This window comes from Tachypleus tridentatus, unplaced genomic scaffold (genome assembly GCF_004210375.1).
Source record: "Tachypleus tridentatus isolate NWPU-2018 unplaced genomic scaffold, ASM421037v1 tig00010044_pilon, whole genome shotgun sequence".
In the NCBI taxonomy this organism is placed as follows: Eukaryota; Metazoa; Arthropoda; class Merostomata; order Xiphosura; family Limulidae; genus Tachypleus; species Tachypleus tridentatus.
This window is the reverse complement of record NW_027467830.1, coordinates 21,400-45,814: the sequence shown is the minus strand read 5'-3', so window position 1 is coordinate 45,814 and position 24,415 is coordinate 21,400. Positions and strand designations below refer to the sequence as shown.

Sequence of the window (24,415 nt, the reverse complement as noted above, 5' to 3'; positions counted from 1 at the left end):
CTAATAGTATAAGTATAAAGTTAATCAGATGTTTCTATTGTGTAATATAGTTTTAATTTCTCAATTTCGAAAGTAAATTATTTTAATTTGTAACGTCTTAGTGTTCACATTTCTGTATCACGTGATGGCACTTGTTTGTTCCAAATTGCTCATCTTAGATCGTCTTTTCACTTGTATTTGATTGACTGAGATTGAATACAACTTTCAGACATGCAGATTTTCCTAATACATAACATAATGTTACAGTTACCAAGCCATCCCATAAAGCTCTGTTCTCTTACATGCAGTCTTTCAAAAATGTCAATAATTCTCTCTCTCTCTGTCTTTGGTATTTGCTATTACATTATTGATAACCAATATTTAATCTTCTGTTTTATGCCATCTCGTTCACAGGATGGCTTTTAAGTTTATCGGAACGTAGGTTCAAATCTGCTATCACCAGCTAAGGAAATTCTTAATGCACAATGTTTGGTTAGAAAACCAGTTAAATTGTAATAATTATAGGACATTGTATGCTTTGTGTTTATTATTGTTTGTGCTCTAAAGTATATATTTGAAATTAATAAATAATTTGGGAAAAAAAATAAACAGCCCAGTGAAAATTTGGGTTAGCATTTCTCAACACTTTAAGTCTTTGACAACAAAAGAAATTACAGCATTCACAATTAAGTACTAGATTTTTGTTATTTTTTGTGTACATATTTTGTTTGTTATAAAAGTAAAAAAAATACTTATTAGGTAACACGAGAAAATAAAAATGAAGAAATAGATTAATTTATTTGCAATATTTGTATATATGTATGAAAATTGTGTGTATTACATAATTTTATGCTGTAATTTGAACTAAGTGTATACAAGGTGATTCCTAGCATGTTACATAGGCTTAGTATATTGGAAGTTGTCATATTTAACTGATGCAAGCCTGACAGTAGTCAGGATAAATAATGATAAGCTTCTATTGTAATCTGCAGGGATTTTAGAAATGAAAAATGTTGTTTCATATTTTTGTTTGGTGTGGTTACAAGGTTAAACAAATGGCCTGAGCTCATATAGTGTAAGGGTAGAGAAAATAATGCATAACATATAAAGTTTTACCAAAAATGACTTGATATTCAATTAGAAGATTCTAGAAGCTCTGCAAATGAAGTTAGGAAACTGTAATATTAAAGATATATAAATTTTGTTAATTTTAGCATGAGTTTAAAATTGAGATAAATCTATATATATATAAAAAAAATTCTTAAGAATGGATTTTTTTTGAGTTTCTCATTAGCTATTGTACCCACTATATTTTGTTTGATAAGAATCACTTTAGTGTTTGTTCCTTTCAATTTTTTCAGGGAATATTTTGGAGTTAAGATCGGCCTTGGCTTGGATTTTACACCTGTATGCTGATTTAAGCTTCATTAGTAGGAGTGTTGTGTTTACTGTATTGGGTGATGCTCACAGGTATGAATAAGGGGGAGAAAAAAGATAAAAGAGTAATCAAACAGTTTATTATTTTTAAAACTCATGTTTGATCATTTTCTAAATTATACCTCAGATAAATCAGTTACTTAGAGCTACATGATTGATGGAATGTGGTAAGTGATTAATCACAAGACTAATTAATCAATGGTTAGCTAATTAATTATTTTCACACAAGCAATTTGTTGCTGGATTAATTGCAAAGAATAATAATTGGAACCATTAATTTTTATTGGTTGATATGTTTTGAACCATTAATTTATCTTAAAATATTTTAAATAATTTTTGTGATAAATTGATTTAAACATAATTTAAGTTAATCAGTTATTTTATGTGGCATTATCATTGAAATTGATAGTTGTATATTATGGTTGATTTGGATGTCCAGCTGTACTGTGTTTTTTCTATAGATTTAAAACTAAAATGCATTTGTTTTTACAGTGAGGGAATTTATGAAGACTACAAGGACACCATTTTATGTCCTTGGTGGGACGTAGAAGGATGTAGATATGGAAGATTAAGCCATACGTGCAATTTTGAAAGAATAACTCATCTTTTCGACAATGGTGCTGCTGTATTTCTTGATTTTATGTCACTCTGGGGTAAGTATTATATAGATTTGCATGTTAAAGCTGAAGAGGAATAAATAATATTCTCTTCTTCAGACTCTGAAAATTTTTTGTTATTTAGTTTTAAGACGTTTTTAAGTAATGCTTTTCTTGTGCCTATTTTCTTTATGCATGTTGACTATCCAACATGCATAGTAATTTTGATCTTAAGATTAAAAATACTTGTATGCATCAGTAAATACTCCAATTTCACATGCAAAATAATAATTATAATTATAATTATCGCCTTGTAATAGGGGAAACATCATTTGTTTTAAAAACAATTGTGGTTCTGGTTTTTAGTCATCTTTCTTTTCATGAGCAGCCAAATTTTGGTGAGAGTTTTATCAGCGCTTTATTGGTCAGTTGTTTGTAGTATGATTTCAGTAAGTCATTGATGAGTTGCTCATCAATTCCATTAAAATCCAAACTGATGTGCTAATGATGTGATTTATTTTAACAAGAGGATGAAAAGTGTACACATATTTTAGCCAGTTTTTTTTCCAAACTGCATTCATATTTGAGGTAGTAACCTCTTTACATTCTTGATGTTGAATGGTTTCCAGAAACCTCTGATGTAGATGTTTCTGTTGCTGTCCACTGCCCCTGATCATTTATCTGAAGATTTGTCACAAGTGATATGCTTTAAAAGAGGCTATGACGTATTCATTTATTTGTTGGTTCAAAGAAGTGGTGTTTGGAGTAAGAAACTCCACAGAAATGTTTGTTGATGTGTAAATTAGGTTGTTAGGGTGATTTGGTGAGTTGTCATCAACCACTAGTGCTTTATGGGAAACATTTTTCATAGAAAAATATCTCTCTACTGTAGGGCAGAAAAAGTTGTAAACCAGTCGTCAAAAATTGTTTTTGTTGTTTAAACCTGTTCTGTCTGGCATCCTCTTCCAATATAGATCAGTCTCTCAAATGTTGAAAACTTGACGGGTCATATATCCTCTTTGTTCAATAATATCTTTTAAACTGGTTGGCACATTGATGTTGCTTCCTTTTTGTACTTGCTGCCTTTAGGCTGTGTAAATGATGCTCTTTTTTTAATTTGTCAAGTCAGTCTTTGCTATCCATTATCATAGGGCAATACCGATTTAGTAACTTAAGAGATAATTTTTTCTTTCTTGATAGTTGCTGTAGCTGATGATGAGAACATAAGTCTGGCTTTCGTCAAACTTCTTGATGGTTTCCAGTTTTGTTGTTACTGAGATGGGTTGTGTCTCAGTGTTTTGGCTTACTGCTGGCACTGGAATCACTTACAGTATGCTTTACTAGTCATTTTGTATTTAAGGGCAGAATACAGTCTAAATAAAACTATATAAGTACATTGGTTGACACCTTTCATGATCCGAACAAGACACTTGAGATGTATGAACTGTTAGCACACGGGCTGGTCAAACTGACGTGTCATGATGTTTCAGTAAGTTACATTCAGAATATAATTAAACCACTTAACTACCTTGATGTATGAACAAACTTGACAAGAAACCATAGATGATAATGCAGCTTTTAATATTATATAAATTTTAAGTTCTTAATAATATAAGAAAAATATTTAAATACAACTTTAATTTACCCTGGTGTGAGAATTTGAATATTTGTTCTTCAGTTATTTCCTCTTTTTTAACTTCCCCCTTAAACTATGAAATGTTATGTAAAATGTCATTAATCTTCTAAATCTTCATTTTCTATGCTTCAATCATATGGAACTTCAGAGCAACCAATGAAAATGCAAGAACCTCTTGCCACACCCACCCTTAACTTGCTCAAATTTACAAATTGCTAATACATTGTTCTGAGGCTAAGTCTTATTGAATTTATAAACAACAGGAAGTCTAGAATACAAATGAGTGATAAAAGTATGATTCATCCCATATGATATTACAGATAATTGATAAATTTAGCTAATTAGATAGCCAGAGACTGAGATATTTATCTCAATGACAAACTGGGTATATCTTGCTTCAAACATAAATTATTGTGATATTATATTTTTCTTTCTTTCTCTCTCTTTTGAAGAATAATATCAGTTTCTCAACAGATTTTCCACTGGTCATAAATTATGTTGTGATAAATTTGTTATACATTTTGCATGTATTTCTGAGAAGTTCAGCATTTCTAAAATCATACACCAGTTTAAAAAATTATTTTTGTATTTTTTTTAGGTACCAGAATTTCAGTATTCAAGGTGTGATGATAAAAAATTAAAAAGAGGTATAAGTGGTGTTTGCCATACAATTTCAAACCACTTTGCCTCCAAAATATCAAAGAGGCAACAATTTACAACTGAATACAGAAGACCGATGGTATACTTGTAGTAAGTACACGTGTGAGCTTTTTGGATTTTATTTGCTCTAAAGCTTTGTGATTTTTAGTCAAGTGATATTCTGTACATTTAGTGTTTTAATATTTTTTAATGTTTGGTTAGTTTTGTATTTTGGCCAAAGGTACTTAAGGGCTACCTGCATTAGCCATCCCTAATTTAGCAATGACATACCAAAGAGAAGACAGCTAGTTAGTTACCACTCTTGAACTACTCTTTTTATCAACAAAGAGTGTAATGGATTTTAATGTTACAACATCCCAATGGGTAAAAGTATGAACATGTTTGGGGACAGGGATTTGAACCCATAACCAACAGACAGTGAGACAAACCATTACCATCATTTCTTTTCACTATGGGCTTGGTTGAATCAGCCAAGTTTGTGACCCCAAATTTATCTTTATAGTTTCACCACAATAATTCCTAATACGTTTTGTGTATCTTCATAAAAATTATGTCAACTGTGAATAATGATTGAATCATTTGTTGAGAAAAACATAATTTATAATGAAGTCTTTTTCACTGCAAGAGTCTGTGAATGTGTGGAATCAGAAAATTGACAACTGTGGGTGCAAAGTGATTTTCTTGTAGATTAAAAACTTAAATCATCTGAAATTTAAATTTAAACATCATAAATAAGCGTGAAACATTTTGGTCAGTAAAACTAGACTGTATTTTGTATTATTCTTCCCAAACTCTGTGTGAGGTTTGTCAATATGACCAATCTTGTAACCATTAAAATAAATCAAAATTATCTTTTTTTTTCTATAATGATTTCAGATTGTAATATGAAACTACATTTGTTTATTCGAAATTGCCTTTTTTGTAACAGTGTTATTGCCCTGTGAACTAAGTTTAACTAATATGCCTACCAAAGAGGTTGCAAAACACTTGGAAAACATGTAGCTCACATTATCTCAGTGAACTACACAATGCACACGAGCTACTCACAAATTTCTTGATTTGGGAAAAAAGTGACTGCAATCACAAAGTAATAACCGCCACAGTTGTCGTGTTTGTGTATCTCCTCCTTTCTCTTCTTGAGAATTTATCCTGGTAGGATAACATGCCAACACCACATTAAGCATCCATTTGTTTCACTACCCCCTCTAATAACTGGATCTCCACCTTTCCAGGCATTCCTATGAGATACATGCAGTTTCTTCATGATTTTCTCATTTCTTATCTCTTCTTGTGAATTATTTGTACATTATCTACTCTGAAAATTCTGCACTTGTTTCTTACATCAAGTATTGGGGGTTACCCATTTAAGGACTTTGTTTCCACATGTTGTTTGTGATTTATTCCCATTGATATTTGCCATGTGCTTATGGCATATTCACTCTCTTGGCTGGACCAGATTCTTTCTTTCAGGTGTTTTTTCAGGTTTGCTGTGTCTCTCTTGAAGGCTTTTGCCACTTATCTCAACACAACTTTTTTCTTGAGCTCTAACAGATTAAGCTCTTAGCCAGAACTAGTCTCATCATTTTCTTATATACCTGTGTCACCTCAGTTGCTCCAACTTCACACATTGTGTTCATCTAGGGGTGTTATCCTTTCATCTTCATATATGGGATTTGCCTGGTCCATAACCATCTATACTTTCCAAATGTGTACCACTTTCTATATCACATTCCTCTTGTCCTTCGTTTTTTTTTCTTCTTTCTGTCAACAGAAGTGGCAAACTTTTCACCACTGTTTTGTCTACCACTTCCTTCCTGTTCTATGGTGACTCACCACTCAGTCCTTTTCACGTGGTTGTTTAGCTATGGACTATCAATCTTCACTCTAGCTGGTTATTGGATAGCTTGGTTTTCTACATTTTGCCTTCCCCACTTTATTCCGACCCTTTTCATGCCTCGTTGGGACCTGACAATGATTTTATATTCTCTGACACATGCTCTGTTTGAATTATTGGCTTCTAGACATATTTCCATCTCCTTACCTATGGTCTCCATTGGTCTGATTTTAATATCATTAGTGTTTTCACAGTCTTACATTGTACTTGTACTTACTTTACCCAGACCTGGCTTCTTTTCTAAGACTTCTGTTACTTGGGATGGTGATTGTACTTTTCATCCTATTTCCCTCCCTCCTGTTTCTTTCCTATATACTCATTTAGACTCATCTTCTGCATCTTGTCTTGGTGTTATTTGGCACGTACGTATTTTAAGGGCTCCTGCTATTTTTTTATTCTACCGTTGGACCCCTCATTGTCTAGATCTGTTGCCTGCTACTATTACAGTGTGGATAAGCCAACTCCTTCAGTTTGGATATTATCTGTATGTTAGTACATGTGGATGATTCTCACATGTCTTTCATAAAACCTGCTTTATTTCCTGCTGAGTTTTAACTCTAATCTATTTTTTTCAATCTTCACACTGCCTTTGAGTAGGGTAAGTATATTTTCTTTTTCAGCACCCATTTCTCTTTCATTGATCCTGCCAGACAGCTGGCGTTGCCTCCCACGGTATATGAATTTTCCAAAATTTGCATATGGTTTAGGGTAATAATAATAATAAAAAAAGTGGTCAATCCTTTTGCCCTGGCATTACCAGTCCTCACTGTCAAGTTAGGGTCTTCTGCAAGGTTGCTTGGGGTATCCTTGGTATTATATTTATCTAAGTTGCATCTACCATTCCATGGACTTTCATGGAAAAGACCAGTGTCAGGAGGGTGTCTACCAAGTTCTTGCTCTTGCAGACTTTTAAAAGTAGTCTCATGTTACTGTCTCCAGTAAAAGACCTTTTTGGCAGGTATCTGATAAGGATCTTGATATATAATGAGGTCTTCCAAGTGTAAATTCTTCTCCCTTTGTTCAGATTCCTGGCTACTAGTTCACTTCATGTTAAATGTGATTTTAAAATGGTGTTAATCAGAAAATTTCATAATATCAAGGCTTCTTATTGTCTAAAGTTGTTCATATTTGAAAATTGGGAATTCTATTAACTTATTGATTCTAATGACTTAGCTCTTGCAGATACTTAGGTTAGAATCAGTATCCTTACCTGATTAGGCTGGATGCTGCCCAGACTTTAGAATGTTAAAACTATTAATATAAGATTTTATAATTTTGTAACCTGTTGCCATAAAACATGAGTGTGCTAAAAGAGCGACGGTTACATGTCACTTTGGTTAGACATGAGTAGTGAGTGATGTTGAAGTAGCTTCATTTCCTCTAGTATATTAATTAAGTTTTTACATAACTTTGAAGTTTGTACACAGAATTATAGAACAATACAATCTTTATTACAGGGTTCACTGTGGCTCATCTTTTACATTTAAATTTTCTGGGGGAAAATTTTTGTAAGTTGTTTTGAACATGGTTTTAGTTTCTGCATCCTGTTACTTTGTTAGAATTTAAATTTCTGCTTTAACATGACTCCTTAGTTTGAGAATGTATCAAATCTAACTAATCCTTTCAACTTGCAACACTAATATAGATTATTATAAATTTTTTAAATCAACATGAAAAATATGTAACATTATATTCTTCTTAAATTCTGTGTTAAGTTTTAATTTATTTTCAGTTAGGGTGACAATACATGCATATAGTTACATAGTATTCCTTTAACCATCTTAACAGGATGTTGTAAGTGTGTTGAAGATGGGCACATGTCACAAGATTGTCCTAATGTAGGTGGGGACGGAGAAGTAAATCTGGTTGCTTCAAGTATGGTGAAAATGGACACGTCTCATGAGACTGTAAAAATCCTGACAGAAGTTGGACATGATGGTAAGTTTTATGTAAACTGTTTTGATGTTAAAAGATACTACTATATTTTAGGATGTCTGTAAAGAAGTTGAAGGTTTACTTGTAAGAGTAATGCATGTTGAAAAAACGATTAAAGAAAACCTGATATGGAACTTTCTCTCTCATCAGTATTTATTTTCCAAATAAAACCCTATAGTGGAGTTTGGCTGCCTTGCTTCCGTAAGGTTCGGAAGGAGGAAGTTGTTCTGACTGGACTACGCATTGGTCGCAGTTTTTAACACATCGTTTCCTTTTATCTGGAACTGATGCACCGATGTGTAGTTTGTATAACACTCAGATTACTATAAGCTACATTGTACTTTCTTGCCATCCTTATGACTCTCAACGGCACTATTTTAAACATGTTCTGTCCCAAGGTTTTCCATAACATTAGACAGTGTTATTGGTGAAGGTGACACTGTCCACCTTGATAATGTTTTTAGTTTTTTAACAGCCATTAATCTTTTAATGTCATTTAAATGTTTTATATTTCTTCATTTAATCTTTTTATTGTGGTTCCACTTTAAGAGTCACAATCTCTAGTTCAATTTGAAATTAGAAAATGGCCATAACATTAAATTCCAGAACTGGAAAGGCCAATTTCAGGTGACTAATGCTGCTGTTTAAACTACTCGTCAGTCGTCCTGGCGAGTTTTTATTACAATTTTGCTACATGTCTTTTAACACTTTTATTACCTACTTTTTGATAGTGGCTGTAATGACACATAACCCAGAACCAGGACTGGAAAGGCCAACTTCAGGTGACTGACGGTGGTTCTTGTACTTACCTGTTAGTCTTCTTGGCGGGTTATGATAATTACCATTATGCTACAGACAGCTCATTACGACTTTTGTTACTGTAGTTTTTCTCTTAACGTTGTAGACTAGATGTAAACATTGGTTTTATGCTATTTATGTTTTTACTTGCTGTTTTGTTATACTTTCATGTCCTTTTATGAATTTTACTACATTTACTTTAATTTTACCTTTTTTCCGGATGTTGGGCGCAGATAGCCTAGCTCCTTTGTGCCATAAAACACTAAATCAACCAACCAACCACTGAGATATAAAAAATTTCCAGATCTTAACACATTGTAGTCAGACTAGTAACAAGACAGACTCTATTTCCACTAACAAATCTTTAGCATAAATATTTCATAAAAAAATCTGATTCTTTTATACAAAATACCTGTAATCTTTACTAAATACCTACCTAATTTAGTGAAGATATGAACGTTGTGTCAAAAGTTAGCATAAATACTTGACATGTGCAAATGTGTAGAACTTGTGTATATTATACTGAGCCTGTAGCAAAAGGATTAAGTTGTAATTTCGTTTTCATTACTAATGAAATTTGAGTCAAATTTTCTTATTGTTAACTTGTTGTCTTTTCCTCCAAGATAGGTTTTTCTGTTGTGTCCTTTATCCTTTTCTTTAGTGGACTTGTAAGTTTGATAATTGTTTTTAACATATAAGTTCCATAATGGTTTTGTATGTCAAATGTTGTTTATTAATTTATATTGCTGTACTTCATGACAATTCTAGTGGGCTCTAAGTTCTGTCTGAAGGTTTCTACCTATCTATCTATTTCCTTCCTTCCTCCTCTTTGGGATCATTTTTCTTCAAAGATTGGTCTGTTCAAGATTTACTACACAAAGGGGCTGCCAAATGGGTGTTACTCATTCCCCTTGAGTGTAATTCCCATCTAATTGTTGTCCCTCAAAAGACAGATGTTTGGAAACCTGTTATAGAATTGTCCAAGTTGAACTTTTTAACTGAAGTCACTGTGCTTTACCATGAAGTATTACCTCTCACTTAAGAGGGTTTTTTTTCCCTGGAACTCTGAATGATCAAATCATGATGGTTGCTTATCTTCATATACCAAGTGTGGCTTGGGTGAGGGGAGCTTTCCTCAATTCCCAAGAGATTTCTGGTTGGTTGTTTATTGAGGAGACTTCTTTCCATTTGATATATCCTGGAACGTTTTGCAGTTTATTGGACTCTGTATTATTTCCTCTGCAAGGTGGTTTGCCAGGTGGTTGTGGTTCAAACTGATTATTCCACTGTTATCAGCTATATCACTAAGCAAGGATAACTAAATTTAGATCTTTATTTTCAGACTATGAATCTTCTTCACTGGGCCTACTAGAACTACCTAGTAGTCTTCACTTATGTATCTGCACTCAAATCAGACTCTTCTTCAGAGTCTTTTTCCCCTTATCCAGATGACAACTTTTTTCTTTCTCACTACTCTGTATTGGCCTGCTCAGACATGGTTCCCTCTACTTTCGCCTTTACTGGAGCAACATCCCCTGGCCTTTCCTTTGTCTCAGTCTCTCCTCTGACAATTGCAATCAGATATAGTTCATACCATTGTCACTGAATTCCACTTGCTCATGTGGCTTTTGCATCAGCATCGACTTGCTCATCATGTAGCATCTTTCCTCTTCCATTCCATTCTTCCTTTCTCCTTGTCTTTACACCAGAGGCAGTGGTTTTCTTCATATCTTGGTCCATTTGCTGTGGCTTTCATCCTTCCTGTCCTTTTGTATATCTTATTTACCAGTTCTTTGCCTGGTTGTTTGATCAGAGTTTGTTTGTATCAGCTGTTCCAATTTGTTCCCTAAGATGTTGTGTGGTCCATAATACCTCGATTCATGTTGTTATTTCTGTCTATTTATTCCAAGGATTCCCTATGTCCCCATTGTACTCACTGGTTAAGTTTATCAACTTGTATGATTGCTTATTCGGATTTGTCCGTAGAAGGTCGCCAATAACACAATGTTTCTTCTCATCATATAACTATCACTTTTATCTGTTTGCCAGTCTTTGGAGGATATCATTCAGGCTCGAATGTGAATACCTCACTATACGTTTGTTGCACATTATATGCATGACCTAGGATAGGTATTGTTTGCCTTCTGTGATGATTCTACACGTCTCATCACCTTTGACTGTGCTAGACCAGAATATTACTTTTCACACATATTTTTAGTTGATAAATAATGTATTTCAGGGTCTCGCATGCTGACAGGTCTTATATGGTCAGATGTGCTCCATGTTATACTTGCACTAGAATTCAATAATTATATTGATATGGGATGTTTCTGTAAGTCTGTAAAACTACTGGCAGCTTGTATATGTATCTCTCTCTCTCTCATAATGTATGTATGTATGTATGTTGTTTTTCTGCCCATCCCCACTCAGGCTTTATCTGCTTTTCAAATAGGGAATTATGGACACCCATTGCACTGTCCTCAGTGTGTTGTTCTTCTGGCCTCCTTCTTTGCTACGTTTCTTCTAGTGGAGAATGGGAGTCCTTACCACTTCTGGTTCTAACTTGTCAGAGTGGTAGGTCATAAAGATTTCTTCTCGAGTGGGTGTTGGAAAACCACTTTCTAGCCCATGTGTATCCACTAAGTGAAAAAGAGAGCTGTAGTTTTTCTTATGGTTACAGTACAAAATAATGAATTGTACAATAATATTCAGTATCCAAGATGCTGCTCCTGGATGTTTTTGACTGAACAGATCATATGTTTCTTATGCAAGGCACTTCTGGATGTTTTTTGCTTAGGCAAACTGCACTTGGCCTATCAAATACATTTTGTGCTTTTCAAGCCCTAGCTACTTATTGCTGTTTTCTCTAGCTCATTTACTGGCATTATGATACAACTCACTGTCACTATGTTTGGTATTGCATCTTGTTTCTTATAATTGATGTGGACAGAGGTCTAGTTATGAATCCTACATGTCCAGGGCACTTCACCCTGATGTTTTTTTTTATTGCTAAGTCTTATATGAGGTGTTTCCACTGGATGTTTTTTCCAGATTGACGACACTTGGCATAAACAAATGTAACCAAAGGCACTTTCCTTAACATTGCATACACACAAGCCTTCCTATTTTTCTCAACTCCTTACTGTATCTTGTCATAGTTATCCAGTATTTCCTATAGTGATTCAGTGCTATATATCTTTTATTGTGCCTGTCAATTCAGTTCAGACCCAATTATATCACTATTTATTCCTGTTCCAGAAATAGTGTGGTATCCCATCAGTACACTTTCTTTTCATATTCTAGTATACCTGTTCTTTCAGTGCAGTTGATTTCAGTTTGGTGTACGATTGATGTACCTTCACTAGCCCTTCCAACTTGGCAATGTATGATTCCAGCTTTGTGTGAGAGGAAGGTTGTAATGTTTCAGAATCTATCACTTTCTTAATCTGAAAACATACTCCCAGTAACTACTTATATTCTCTCATCTACTTTTACACCCTTCCTCTCACTAAGATTCTTGGGTTTATAGTTTGTGCCTGCACAATTTTTAAAAGTTAGGATTGTTCTTGAATAGTTGAGGGAGCTACCTGTATGCTTGATGAGAAGTAGTCGCATTATCAGCACATATTCTGAAATGGTGCAAAACTGATTGGTGCAGTTTTACAAAATATTTTTTAACAATGCTTAAATGGCAGACCAGGATTAAGAAAGATTTAGGTGAGGGAGGAAGATAAGTACCTATCAGAAATACATTTTCAGAGTGAGAAAGTATTAACACTCAGATATCATGTGATAATTTTTTGTAGTGTTCTTCATATGATAGAGTTGAATACGTCAGATCCTTTGTGGTTTTGAAGAAGTTGACTATTTGAGACATGATCATATGTTTTTGCAATTTACCAGTATGTCTTTGTCTTGATGTATCAACAACAGTTGGTATTCACATTGTTGTTGATAAATTGTGACAAAGAATGTCTTCGAATAAGTGACTACAAAAGTACATGTTTAACCTTTTTTCACTAAGTGGATCAAAGTACACTAGTCAAATTTTGGAGCATTATTTCAAAATTTTATTAAGCAACATTTTTACTACAGATGTTAATGAAGTTGTCATCAAGACATAGCTTGTAATTTATAGTTTAGTATTTTATATATATTAATTTCTTAATTTAAAAGGAAATGTAAAGAAAAAAAGTTAAATATTGATTTTTGTGTGTCTAGTTGTCTTATTGCTCAGTTAATATTTTATTATGCCCACCATACAACATGTACAAGTAGCCAACTAATTAGAAACGCAAATTTGAAATACATACAAGCTAAATATGAAATAAGAATTTTGCACCTTTAGCAGATTCATAAAAAAGTAGGTATCTTGTAAAATCATAGAGTGGTTTCTCCCACATCTTTTAAAAGTTCTTATCTAGTCCCACATACTACTCTTTAACTCCTGTTTATAACCAACAGAAAGAGCATTTTTTCCCTTTACATTTCCACCTGATTTTGTAGTGTTTCTGTCAGAGCTATTTAAACGTTAGCTGAAACTTCAACTTCAGATGAGAATGTCACATTTAGAAGATGCTATATCTCTTTCTCACTGATGTTTTTCCCCTTCAACTTTCGTGCTTTAGTTTTTGATGTTTCAGATTTGGTTTGCTAATTTTTATTAAGTAAAATATATATATATATGACGGAATCCGAGCGAAATATCATTTATATGTGTGTGAAACTTAAAATTAATGTTTACAATACTATTTTATTGTCAATTAAAGTAATATGCATGCTAAAATACAAATACAACTTAAAAAACATTTTTAGTTGAAGATTATGCAGATGTTTAATTCATGTTTTGTTTTGTTTTTGCTGATTTACCTAGGTAAATCAAGGTCACCACCTTGAAAAACAAGATGTTGAAGCAGTTGTGGATGGAATCTGCCAGGAAAACCTACTAGAAGTGGATATTACTCATTTTTTGCAGATGATCTGTGGGCATGTAAAGACTTCAAGGTTACAATGTCTCTGGAAGAGACTTGCAAGTCATTTGAAAAGAGTTCCAACAAAATTGTTTTGGAGCAGGATATACACAAGAAAGATGGAGATGCCAGTATGATACCAGAAGGAGAAAGGTGTGTAATTAAATATGTGTAATAAAATTAGGGTACTATGTAAATTTGTGAGTTATCACCCACAATAAGCCATTTATACATGTATTAAAGATGTGCATGTAAAAGTAAATTCAGTCATGGAACAAGATTGAAATTAAACAACTAAACTGAAGAAAAAGTTACAACATTAAAACAGTAATTATTTTAGAAAACATCATTTTCAAACCACATGACTAAAAGTAAGGTTGAGGAAAAATGCATTTAAAATTCATTCTGAGGGCTACTAAGTATAGGCCTTAGATCTATGCTTTAAACTTTTTTTTGTATTATAACTTGATCTTTCATACTTTACTTTTTTTAATTTATATGTACAAGTCAAAAGATGGTGTCCACAAAAGTTATTGTTAATGCTTCCTTTCTTTGTCAGCATTAACATTAAAAATTAAATTTATGTAATCTTTGAGAATATACCAATGTTGATTGCACTTTATGTTGATAATATATGCATGCAATGTTAATGCAGTGGCTTCTCGCTGCAGTTGCAAGTCATGGTGCAATGGGTGACATGTTTAGCACTTGTTTAGTTCATTATAGAGAATTCCCAACCATTTGATAGATATGCATATATCAAAAATACAATTTAACATTTACAACTATTTGTGCTAGGATGGTTACCCCTAATAAACCAGGAAAAGGAAATAATGTAATGGAATGGAAAATAAGATTATTGTTAAAGAGAATAATAAGTAATTTCTTGAAGTTTGCATTCAAATCCCATCATGCTCATTTCACATTGGAAGTAGTTTATGTAGTTTGTTATGTATTAGTTCTAATTGTATTGTGTTGTGAATACTCTTCTTGTTTTGTTAAACAGAGTCTGCCAAGTGTGATAATTAATCTCAACAAATTGACTGCACTTATGTAATTGAATTATTAAAACTTACAAATCTTGATTGATGCTTCATGTAGTACATTTTGTACGTGGAAGTTTTGTAAGTTATTTATGTGGTTAGATAGGTTTTTATGTTTGCATGTGCATATATTATGTCTGTGCATCCAAGCTTGATATTGTGTTGAGAGTAGGGACTATTTTAAAGAATTTTTCAGAGCTGTAGAAACAATGGGTTAAAATGTATACAATATTGTAAAGTCTTTTAGAGGGTTCTAAGCATTATCTTATGTATTTTGTTATTTGAACTTTGGGATACAAAAGTTCATTTTGATTTAATGAAAATTTTAGTAAAATTGTACACTTTTGTATTAGATGTGAAAGAAACTTCTCTTAAAATTTTATCTGAAGATGCTGAAGTCTACATTTTATTGTAACATCCATTATTATACATAAAATGTGATGTACAATTGTTATTAAAATTTAGTGCTTTAGCAGGTATCTGGGATTTGCACATAAAGTGCAATTGCACAACATCCAATTTCTTAATTGTAATGTGAACTTTAGAACTACATAAAATTGCATGGTATAATAGCTCCTGGTTGAAGAAAGCTGAAATAGAAACAACTCTCAACCAAAATTAAACTGATGAATAAGGAAGCCAAAAGAAAATATCAAACTTGCTAGTGTGTGAAATAATTTGCCCCAGAAAATCTAAAGTATTATTCATTATTCAGGAGACATGAATTAAATGTATAATATGACCAAAGAAATTATATTTAGTTGTCTTATTCTTGTAAATTAATAATTTAAACCCCATGGTCAGTCTTTTATTTTGTTATTTTGTGAAATAAAATTGCTGTATATGTGCATCAGATTTCACTTTGTTAGTATTTGTAAGATGCAATAAATTAATATGTAGAAAAGTAGGGAAAAGTTAAGTGACTACTCTGTATTATGCAGTTTTGTTTATTTGTGAAAATAAATTAATTCTTGTTACATATCCTCAAATTCCTTGTGTAGTACTAGAATATTGTTTATTAAAATATAGCATGTTGAAGGTTAATTTGCATTATTTGAGAAGCAAAGACAAAATTGTGCTCGTTTTTGATGATCATTATCATTGGAGCATTCTGTATCTGAGTATGATCTCATATTTTTATTTTTCTATCCTGTTGTTTCCTAGTGGGAGGATAAATTTTCCTTTGGACCTTCTACAATGCCATCATCCTTGTGAACCTTTCCAACAACTTTATTCAAGCATTAAACAGAAATTCACAAAAGTTTATCAGACTTTCTTCCATCCCATTCCCTCACTTCCAGACTTTTTTTTTTTTTCTTTTCAGAAGAGCAGGTGCACCAGGTGACATTACAGTTTTATTGAGCTGAGATAATAAGAAAATATATAATTTGAGTGAGATTAGGTTAACCTCATGAGGCTACATTTCTGTAATTTGTAGATTCAAGGTATTTATTACTCTTTGTTTGAAAAATATTTTTTTTGCTAGAAACTGTGAGTTTCATTGCCTGTAATTATAATTATCATTTTCTTTTTACAAATTGTTCCATAAAACAAAAGTTTAGAAGTATGAGTAAAAAGTTTGAGACAATGACAAGCTATTTTTTGGTAGTCATGAATCTAAGGTTGTGAATATTCAGTATAGCTTTGCTCCAAAATAAGCAGAGGCATTTCATAAATTAGGGAATTTTTCTTGATTTGACAGTTAATTTAAATTTATTAAAGCTAGCTTTTGTTGTTTCAACTTCAGTGTTTGCTTGTAATTTATTGGTTTTGAATATTATTATGTGCAATGTAAAATGAAATGTATAATTTTATTTTCCATTAATTTTCTTTGAAATTTATTCAAGGTGGAATATAATGATGTGGCTGGATATAACAATCAGATGATAATGAAAATGCAGAGAAGAGTGAAAGAGACAGATTCTCAGATGGAACTTGTGCCTCATCAAAAACTGAATGGCGTGATGTATTTTTGTAGTTCACTATGAATGTTTTAAAGCATAAGTATGAAATATAATTGTATGTAACTTATATTTGAGGTACCACTAAGTAGTCTAAAATGACTTTCAATAGCCTAAAACATATACTGTTAGTATCTTTTGAACTTCAATACATTTCAAAGTATGAAAAAAAACAACTCATTTTGCTTGTAAGAGCTAATTCAGTTTTATATTATTCCATGTCACATATTTGAGAAACTTTCTCAACAACGTCTAGTTGAATTTGATCTATACTTGCTCTGATAAAGGTAAAGATTGAACTTATCATGCATGAAAAATTTATTTTAAAACCTTTTAAGTAAAATGGACATTTCTGAATAGCAAGAAACATGACATTGTTTTTATGAAAGGTTGTACAAACAAACTTGCTGTTCAGTTTTTGCTGTTGTATATATGGAAATAACTGCATTACATATACATGTTCTAGAATAAAAATTGTTCCTGTATTTAGTGATGAAAGTAGTGAAGTTATTTGGAGTTTTTAAAGTTATGTATTACATGTTTGTTTTATTTTTTCACTACTAAGTTAGCTACTCTTTATATTAATGTAGAATGCTTTATTTACTTTTGAACTTGTATTTCATTCATGACATATTATGGATTTGCTTTTCTCAAACATAAAATTTAGCCCAATAGTACCCCACTTGCAATCTGTCACTGAATATGCTTGATCTTTGAGACATGAGGTATTTTAATGTGATGGTCATTCCCATTAATCATTGGTAAAATAGTAGCCCAAAAGTTTCTGATCAGTGTTTTAGAGACCTTTAAAACAACATTCTTAATATTATAGGATTTGACTGTGGTAGTAATGGGTCTTTTGTCTTACCATGTTCTATATATATCCTTTTATTATTTGTTTAGTAAGTATGTGTTGTATAATCATTACCTAAGTTAGATACAGATAATTGTAAAACTTTTTACAATAGATAATGACTTATCATTATAACATTTTTTGAAGATATAAATCTTTAATTTCCTTTTAAATAAATAAGCTGTAGCATTTAAGTTAACAATACTTAATTTATATTTAGTCACATAATAGTACTAGAGAACATTTATTATGTTGAGAAGAGGTTAAAAAGGATTGAAATAAATTATTTAATAACCTGTTTTTTCAATGTTAATAATATAACAAACATAATAACAAAAGTATTACGTCCAGAGAACTCTTAAGGTACATGGAAATAGTATGTGCATAGTTTTATTTTAAAATTGATATTTGTTAAGACAGGCACTTAATTGTTTTTCTTCTGTTGTTATATTATGGATGTAAAATGCTTATTTCTGTTCCTTATGTTATATTCTAATTATTATTTTCCGATTCTCCAACTTTCCAAATCTGAAATTTAAATTTGTGTTGAATAGGGATCCGAGTTCTCTCAGTGTTCTATCTAAGACGCTGATATTGTTGTGTTCATTAAAGCACACAAATTATTTATTTACTTTTAAATGTTTCATGTTAACAATCTTAGATTTAATTTTTTTTAATTAGGTGAAACATATACTGTCATTTCTTGTATTTTTATATAATATTTTTAAAGTATTTTCTTTCTGTATATAAACTGACAGTTTTTCATTGTTTATGAAACTATGTAATCAGGTATTTTAAGTGTCTTTATAGTTGAGTTTGTGGGAGATTGCAGTGTAATAGAGATATAAAATAGTGGTATATATAACTAACAAAAATAAAAAAACTTTTACAGTATCTATTATTAATAATTCATTACCAGTACATTTGTAGTTCGATACAATTTCTGTTATAGATTGAATGAAACACTTTGTGAAGGACATTCAGGGACTTAGCAAGAGGAAAAAGACGAAAGCTCACTTTCAGGTTTGTGTTTTTATTAGTGTTTTTTTAGAGACCTTTAAGACAATATTCTTAATATTATAGGATTTGACTGTGGTAGTAATGGGTCTTTTGTCTTACCATGTTCTATATATATCCTTTTATTATTTGTTTAGTAAATATGTAATGTATAATAATTACCTAAGTTAGATACAGATAATTGCAAAACTTTTTTGTAAGGAAGATATTTCGTGGGTGTGTACATAAATCAAGCTTTCCAGTACACCATTTTTTTAAAATTTAGTATAGAAATTTAAACCTCTTGTGACATCTGAATTGCTCACCAGTGTGGCTGAATCTGCTATAATATCCAGGCTTATGGAGAGTAAATTCTGTATCTTCTTCCTCCTTACAAAATTCCACACAACACATGACAGTGAATATTATCTGGTTCTTAATTTTATAAAGGTGTCTTCTCCATGGATATCTTGCATTCTGTTTACAGATATTGTCAAATAAGGTTTGTTTAAGCTTGTTAGTCACTATAAGGTGTTTAAGTTAATATGAATAATTCTACTATTTTATGGAAGAGGGACAGTTCAGCCAACCTTCTAAACTCTGTATCTTCATAGCTGCTTACTATTAATAGACAAGTTCTTTTGGCAGTGAATTTTATTTTTGATGTTAATAAATCAAGATTTTGGGCTGTACCCTGTATACTAGAAATTGTGACATCCTTTTCTAGCCTACCTAATTACCACCCAAATTCAATTTAATTACATTGCAGAAGAGGGCCATCTTTTTAATCAAGTTTTATACATTTCTTTATTGGTATATTGAACTGTTTTTTTTAGTTTAGTGTTGATGGTCATTTTTACCCTTTAATAAAAATATATTCAAAAAAGATCTGTTATATCTTTCAACTGATTTATGCTAAAATATTTAGATTAATATTACAAAACACAGATTTTTTATGCATTTTTATTAAATAGAAACTGGTTTTAAGAAAATCTCCATTAAAAAGAGAAAAGTGTGAAATTTCTCTAATCCAAGAAGGTTTGTAATAATAATAAGCTTTGAATGCATTGTATCTTGAAGGTATCTTTAATATTATTGTAAGAGAGTAACATCTTCATGAAGGGTAGTTGTTTTGGACGGTATAATCACTGTTACTTGTGAGACTATGCATATTTATTTTACAGACCAAGAATGTAAGAATTACTAACTTCAGTATATTAAGAGACAGTTGTCCTCAGACTTTTTTTTTTATTATTATTATTCTCTACATACTCAAAGTAAATATCAGTGAAAGCACTACTCTTATGTGAGATCAGTGGTTAACTTAATTTGAATGATTATTCATATCTGGATTATTTCATTTGGTTCATATATTGGCTAAACTTCTCTGTTAAGAGAAACAGTTGCACATCAAATTCCTTCTATAAAATGCTTAACAGTTTAGTTTTTGAATGGTAATTTTCATTGTATCTATGATAGTGCTAAACTTAATTACACAGGATGAGAAGGCTGATCGTGGAGATCACATAACTTTACAAACTTTCTTGTTGGGGCAAAAGGACCTGTAATTATTCCAGTATGTTTAGCTATGTTTCTTACTTTGATAAACAGTTGTTGTTCAAAAATGTGGTTGTATTAATATTTGGATTGTAAATCTTTATAAGTCTAGTATATTATTTGTTTTTGAATTTCACACAAAGCTACATGAGAGCTTCCCTAATTTAGAGGGAGGGCAGCTAGTCATCACCACCCACTGCCAATGTTTGGGCTACTCTTTTACCAACAAATAGTGGGATTGACTTTTACATTATAACATCCCCATGGCTGAAAGGGCAAGCATATTTGGGGCAACTGGGATTTGAATCCGTGACTCTCAGATTACGAGTCAAACACCTTAACCCACCAGGCCAGGTGGGTATACTATTTTGTTAATAATGCTGGTTTTATCGCAGTGATTGTTTTTGTTTTTCCCTAATCACAGCTTTAACATTGTGAATAAGGGAGATGGTACAGAGTGGTCTGGGGTGTGGTGTTGGGACTCTGTTCCTTTCCTAAGTGCTGTGCTGTGCAAATTGTTCTGCTTCTGTTAAGAATATTTAAGATATTTCTCTTTGAAATGTTCGTTGTTTTGACTTTACAGTGTTTAATGATCTTGTTGTTATATAAGTATTTTACCTTGCAAATGACTGATAATATAATCTCAAGTGTGAGCCTACCAGTGACAAATTTCACTGTTGAATTGTTTGAAATCTTCTATGTGTAAACTGGTAGACAACTGCCAGGGAAGTAAAATCAACAGAATAAAATAGCTCGTGCTCATTTTATACACTTCACTGTGTCTTGCTGATCTAGATATTTTCATAGGCACGGGTACTGGAAGGTAATCTGTCGTCTGGCCTTGATGTTTCTCTTAGAGAGCAAAGGTTTCCTCCTTGCACACCTCCCATGTAAGTTAAACTTGTGCAGTCTCTTTCTGATTGTAGAGGCATGCACTTTCACATCAACAGTAGCCAGAACCTGCTGTAAATCCCGTGCTGACATTTTAAAGTGTATGGAGACCTCCTATAGCATCTTGCGGTCTGCTCTCGGGGTGAACTTGCTTAGACGACCAGACCTGGGCATGTTGGCAGTTGTTTTGAAAGTCCTCCACTTGTTGACTATTTTCCAGACAGTGGAATGGCTGATTTCAAAATCTTTTGGGATCTTTTTTAAATCCCTTACCAGACTCATAAGCTGCTACAATTTTCTTTCTCAAGGCCTCAGACAGCTCTTTTGCTCTCACCATGGTGCTCAATCTCACTCCAACAGTCAGGCATGTAAATCATGCAATTTAAATCATCTCATTCTTATATTGTCTATATGTGTAAGTTATGGTCATTGTGATTTGGCTTTGATTATATCCTAATTCAAATTCTAGGTTGAATACATGATATGGATTGGATATGTAAAACAAACAAAGAAAAAAATAATGTAGTGTACGTGTGTGATACTTTGATGTGATCTACTGATAACAGCAAATTTGTCCAGGAAGTATGGGGTACTGTATTTAACAAGTTTTTTAGTGTATATAAAATAAGGGGCAAGTGTGTACAATTAACAAAATCTTTATTAAAATAAAACAGAAATAAGGGATGATGTGCAGACTGTAACAGTTGATGTTTATGCTAAACTGTGCTTAGTTTTACAGGTTTCACTCTCAGGATTGATAACTGAAATCATTTAGACTGAAACTGTTTTAGTCATAACTTATTTTACTAATTATCTTTCCCCAGAAAATATAACCATGTTTTGTCAATAATTTAAGTAAATCACTCTATGCCAAAGAGAATGACAACTTTTTTATACTTTTGACCTCGCTTTTGGTTCAGGGTTCTCAGACCATGACACAAACTGGACAACATTTCTATATCATCTAGAGCTTCAACAACAAGGAAGAACCACCAGTTGGTTCATGGAATTGGAGAAGTTGGTATGTATATGTAATAAAATATTGGAAATGAATATTACTTGTTAGTAATGGAGGATTAATAATCAAGTTAGCTGGCAACAGTTTAACATATTTAGCAAAGTTATGAAATGGATTGAAACTAAAGTGAAAACAAATTTTAATGTCATAAAACAATATATTAATTAAAGCAAAGAGGAAAGAATATAATTTTTAAATAATTTTTGTTTTAAAGATCCTAAAGGGGAAACCATCAAGTATATGTTCATCACTGTAATATTTTACTCAAGAACAAGTAGCAAAAAAATTGCAATGGTTTGTTTACAGATGTAAAATCAATAAAATTACATGCATAATTGACAAGAACTTGATTGAGGGTCTTAACTTAAGAACCTGTTCATGTGCCTTTAGAATAGAAATATATTTTTGTATTTTATAATTTGTTAACAGTACTTACTTTTTTACTTTTATGTTTCTGTCAAACCTTTTCTGTTGTTTGTATGTGTTGTTCATATAATCCATAGCATACCCTTTTTGAGGGGTGGTGGATAAAATAGTTGATGATAGATGTTTTGAATTTCATATAGTGTACATCAACTTCATTGATTTACTTTTACAGCTATTTATTGCTGTTTAGCCATAACTAACATTTATCTATGCTTATATTTATTGCTGTTTACAAAACATTTAAAAAAAAAAAGGCTTCTCTTTTACAAAAAGCTTCTCCTAACATCCCACAAAAATCAAAGCACTAAGTGATGGAGATGACACAGAAAGAAGCTGAGCTATAAATACATCAGTACCTTAAAACGATTCTCTGCCTTACTGTCAGTATATTTGGGATTTTTCAAGAAACTGAGCAAATTCTGTCACAAGAAAATTTCCACAGCATGAAGATGAGTTTAGAGTAGGAATGGTAAAATGAAATACTGCAGAAATATCTAATAACAATCTATATCCATATACAAACTTCTAACATTATTTAATAATCAATATATTGTTGTATTTGTCTACTATTGTATTTTCAATCTTATCTGGTGCTCCTTTGCATTAAGGTGCAAGAAATATTACATAGTTATACATTTCTTTAACTTCGGAGAAAATTTTTTCTTTATTTTTCTTACATTTCAGCAAGAAATAAACAAAAAATAATTCAACAACTGAAAAAAAAAATATTACACTGAATTATCCCTTCACCAAAGCAGCAGTATTTATTTCTCGTGCAAAAAATTTTGTTTTTAAAATTTGGTTGTAACACTGAAGTTTTTCCAAATCACTAAAATCAAATTAAATTTGGGTGGAAATTAGGTAGGCTAGAAAAGGATGTTACAATTTCCAGTATACAGGGTACAGCCCAAAATCTTGATTTAATAACATCAAAAATAAAATTCACTGCCAAAAGAACTTGTCTATTAATAGTAAGCAGCTATGAAGATACAGAGTTTAGAAGGTTGGCTGAACTGTCCCTCTTCCATAAAATAGTAGAATTATTCATATTAACTTAAACACCTTATAGTGACTAACAAGCTTAAACAAGCCTTATTTGACAATATCTGTCCACAGAATGCAAGATATCCATGGAGAAGACACCTTTATAAAACTAAGAACCAGATATCATGTGTTGTGTGGAATTTTGTAAGGAGGAAGAAGATACAGAATTTACTCTCCATAAACCTGGATATTATAGCAGATTCAGCCACACTGGTGAGCAATTCAGATGTCACAAGAGGTTTAAATTACTATACTAAATTTTAAAAAAGGGTGTACTGGAAAGCTTGATTTATGTACACACCCACGAAATATCTTCCTTACAAAAAAGTTTTGCAATTATCTGTATCTAACTTAGGTAATTATTATACATTACATATTTACTAAACAAATAATAAAAGGATATATATAGAACATGGTAAGACAAAATACCCATTACTACCACAGTCAAATCCTATAATATTAAGGATGTTGTCTTAAAGGTCTCTAAAAAACACAAACCTGAAAGTGAGCTTTCGTATTTCCTCTTGCTAAGTCCATGTCCTTCACAAAGTGTTTCATTCAGTTATATATACCACTATTTTATATCTCTATTACACTGCAATCTCCCACACAGTCAACTATAAAGACACTTAAAAAACCTGATTACATAGTTTCATAAACAATGAACACTGTCAGTTTACATACAGAAAGAAAATACTTTAGAAATATTATATAAAATTAC

At 31.9% G+C, this 24,415-nt stretch overlaps 1 protein-coding gene and 1 long non-coding RNA gene across 10 annotated transcripts in view; both read left to right on the top strand.

Annotated features, from left to right (window-relative positions):
• Positions 1-24,415, top strand: part of LOC143243694 (anoctamin-9-like) — a 38,855-nt gene that overhangs the window by 1,453 nt on the left and 12,987 nt on the right. For 7 of the 9 annotated variants that reach the window (XM_076487344.1, XM_076487343.1, XM_076487341.1 and 4 more), the window contains exons 1-4: positions 4,273-4,398; positions 7,991-8,140; positions 22,127-22,227; positions 23,767-23,907. In XM_076487344.1, coding sequence (XP_076343459.1) covers positions 8,020-8,140; positions 22,127-22,227; positions 23,767-23,907 — 363 coding nt within the window. In that variant the 5' untranslated portion in view covers positions 4,273-4,398; positions 7,991-8,019. Of the gene's footprint in view, positions 1-1,340; positions 1,450-1,908; positions 2,070-4,246; positions 4,399-7,990; positions 8,141-22,126; positions 22,228-23,766; positions 23,908-24,415 lie in introns of those variants that run through there. The other 2 variants (XM_076487347.1, XM_076487348.1) reach the window with 2 other exon arrangements.
• On the top strand, positions 13,934-16,748 carry LOC143243695 (uncharacterized). Its single transcript, XR_013024706.1, has 2 exons — positions 13,934-14,058; positions 16,113-16,748. It is a non-coding gene; the product is annotated as an uncharacterized LOC143243695 (long non-coding RNA).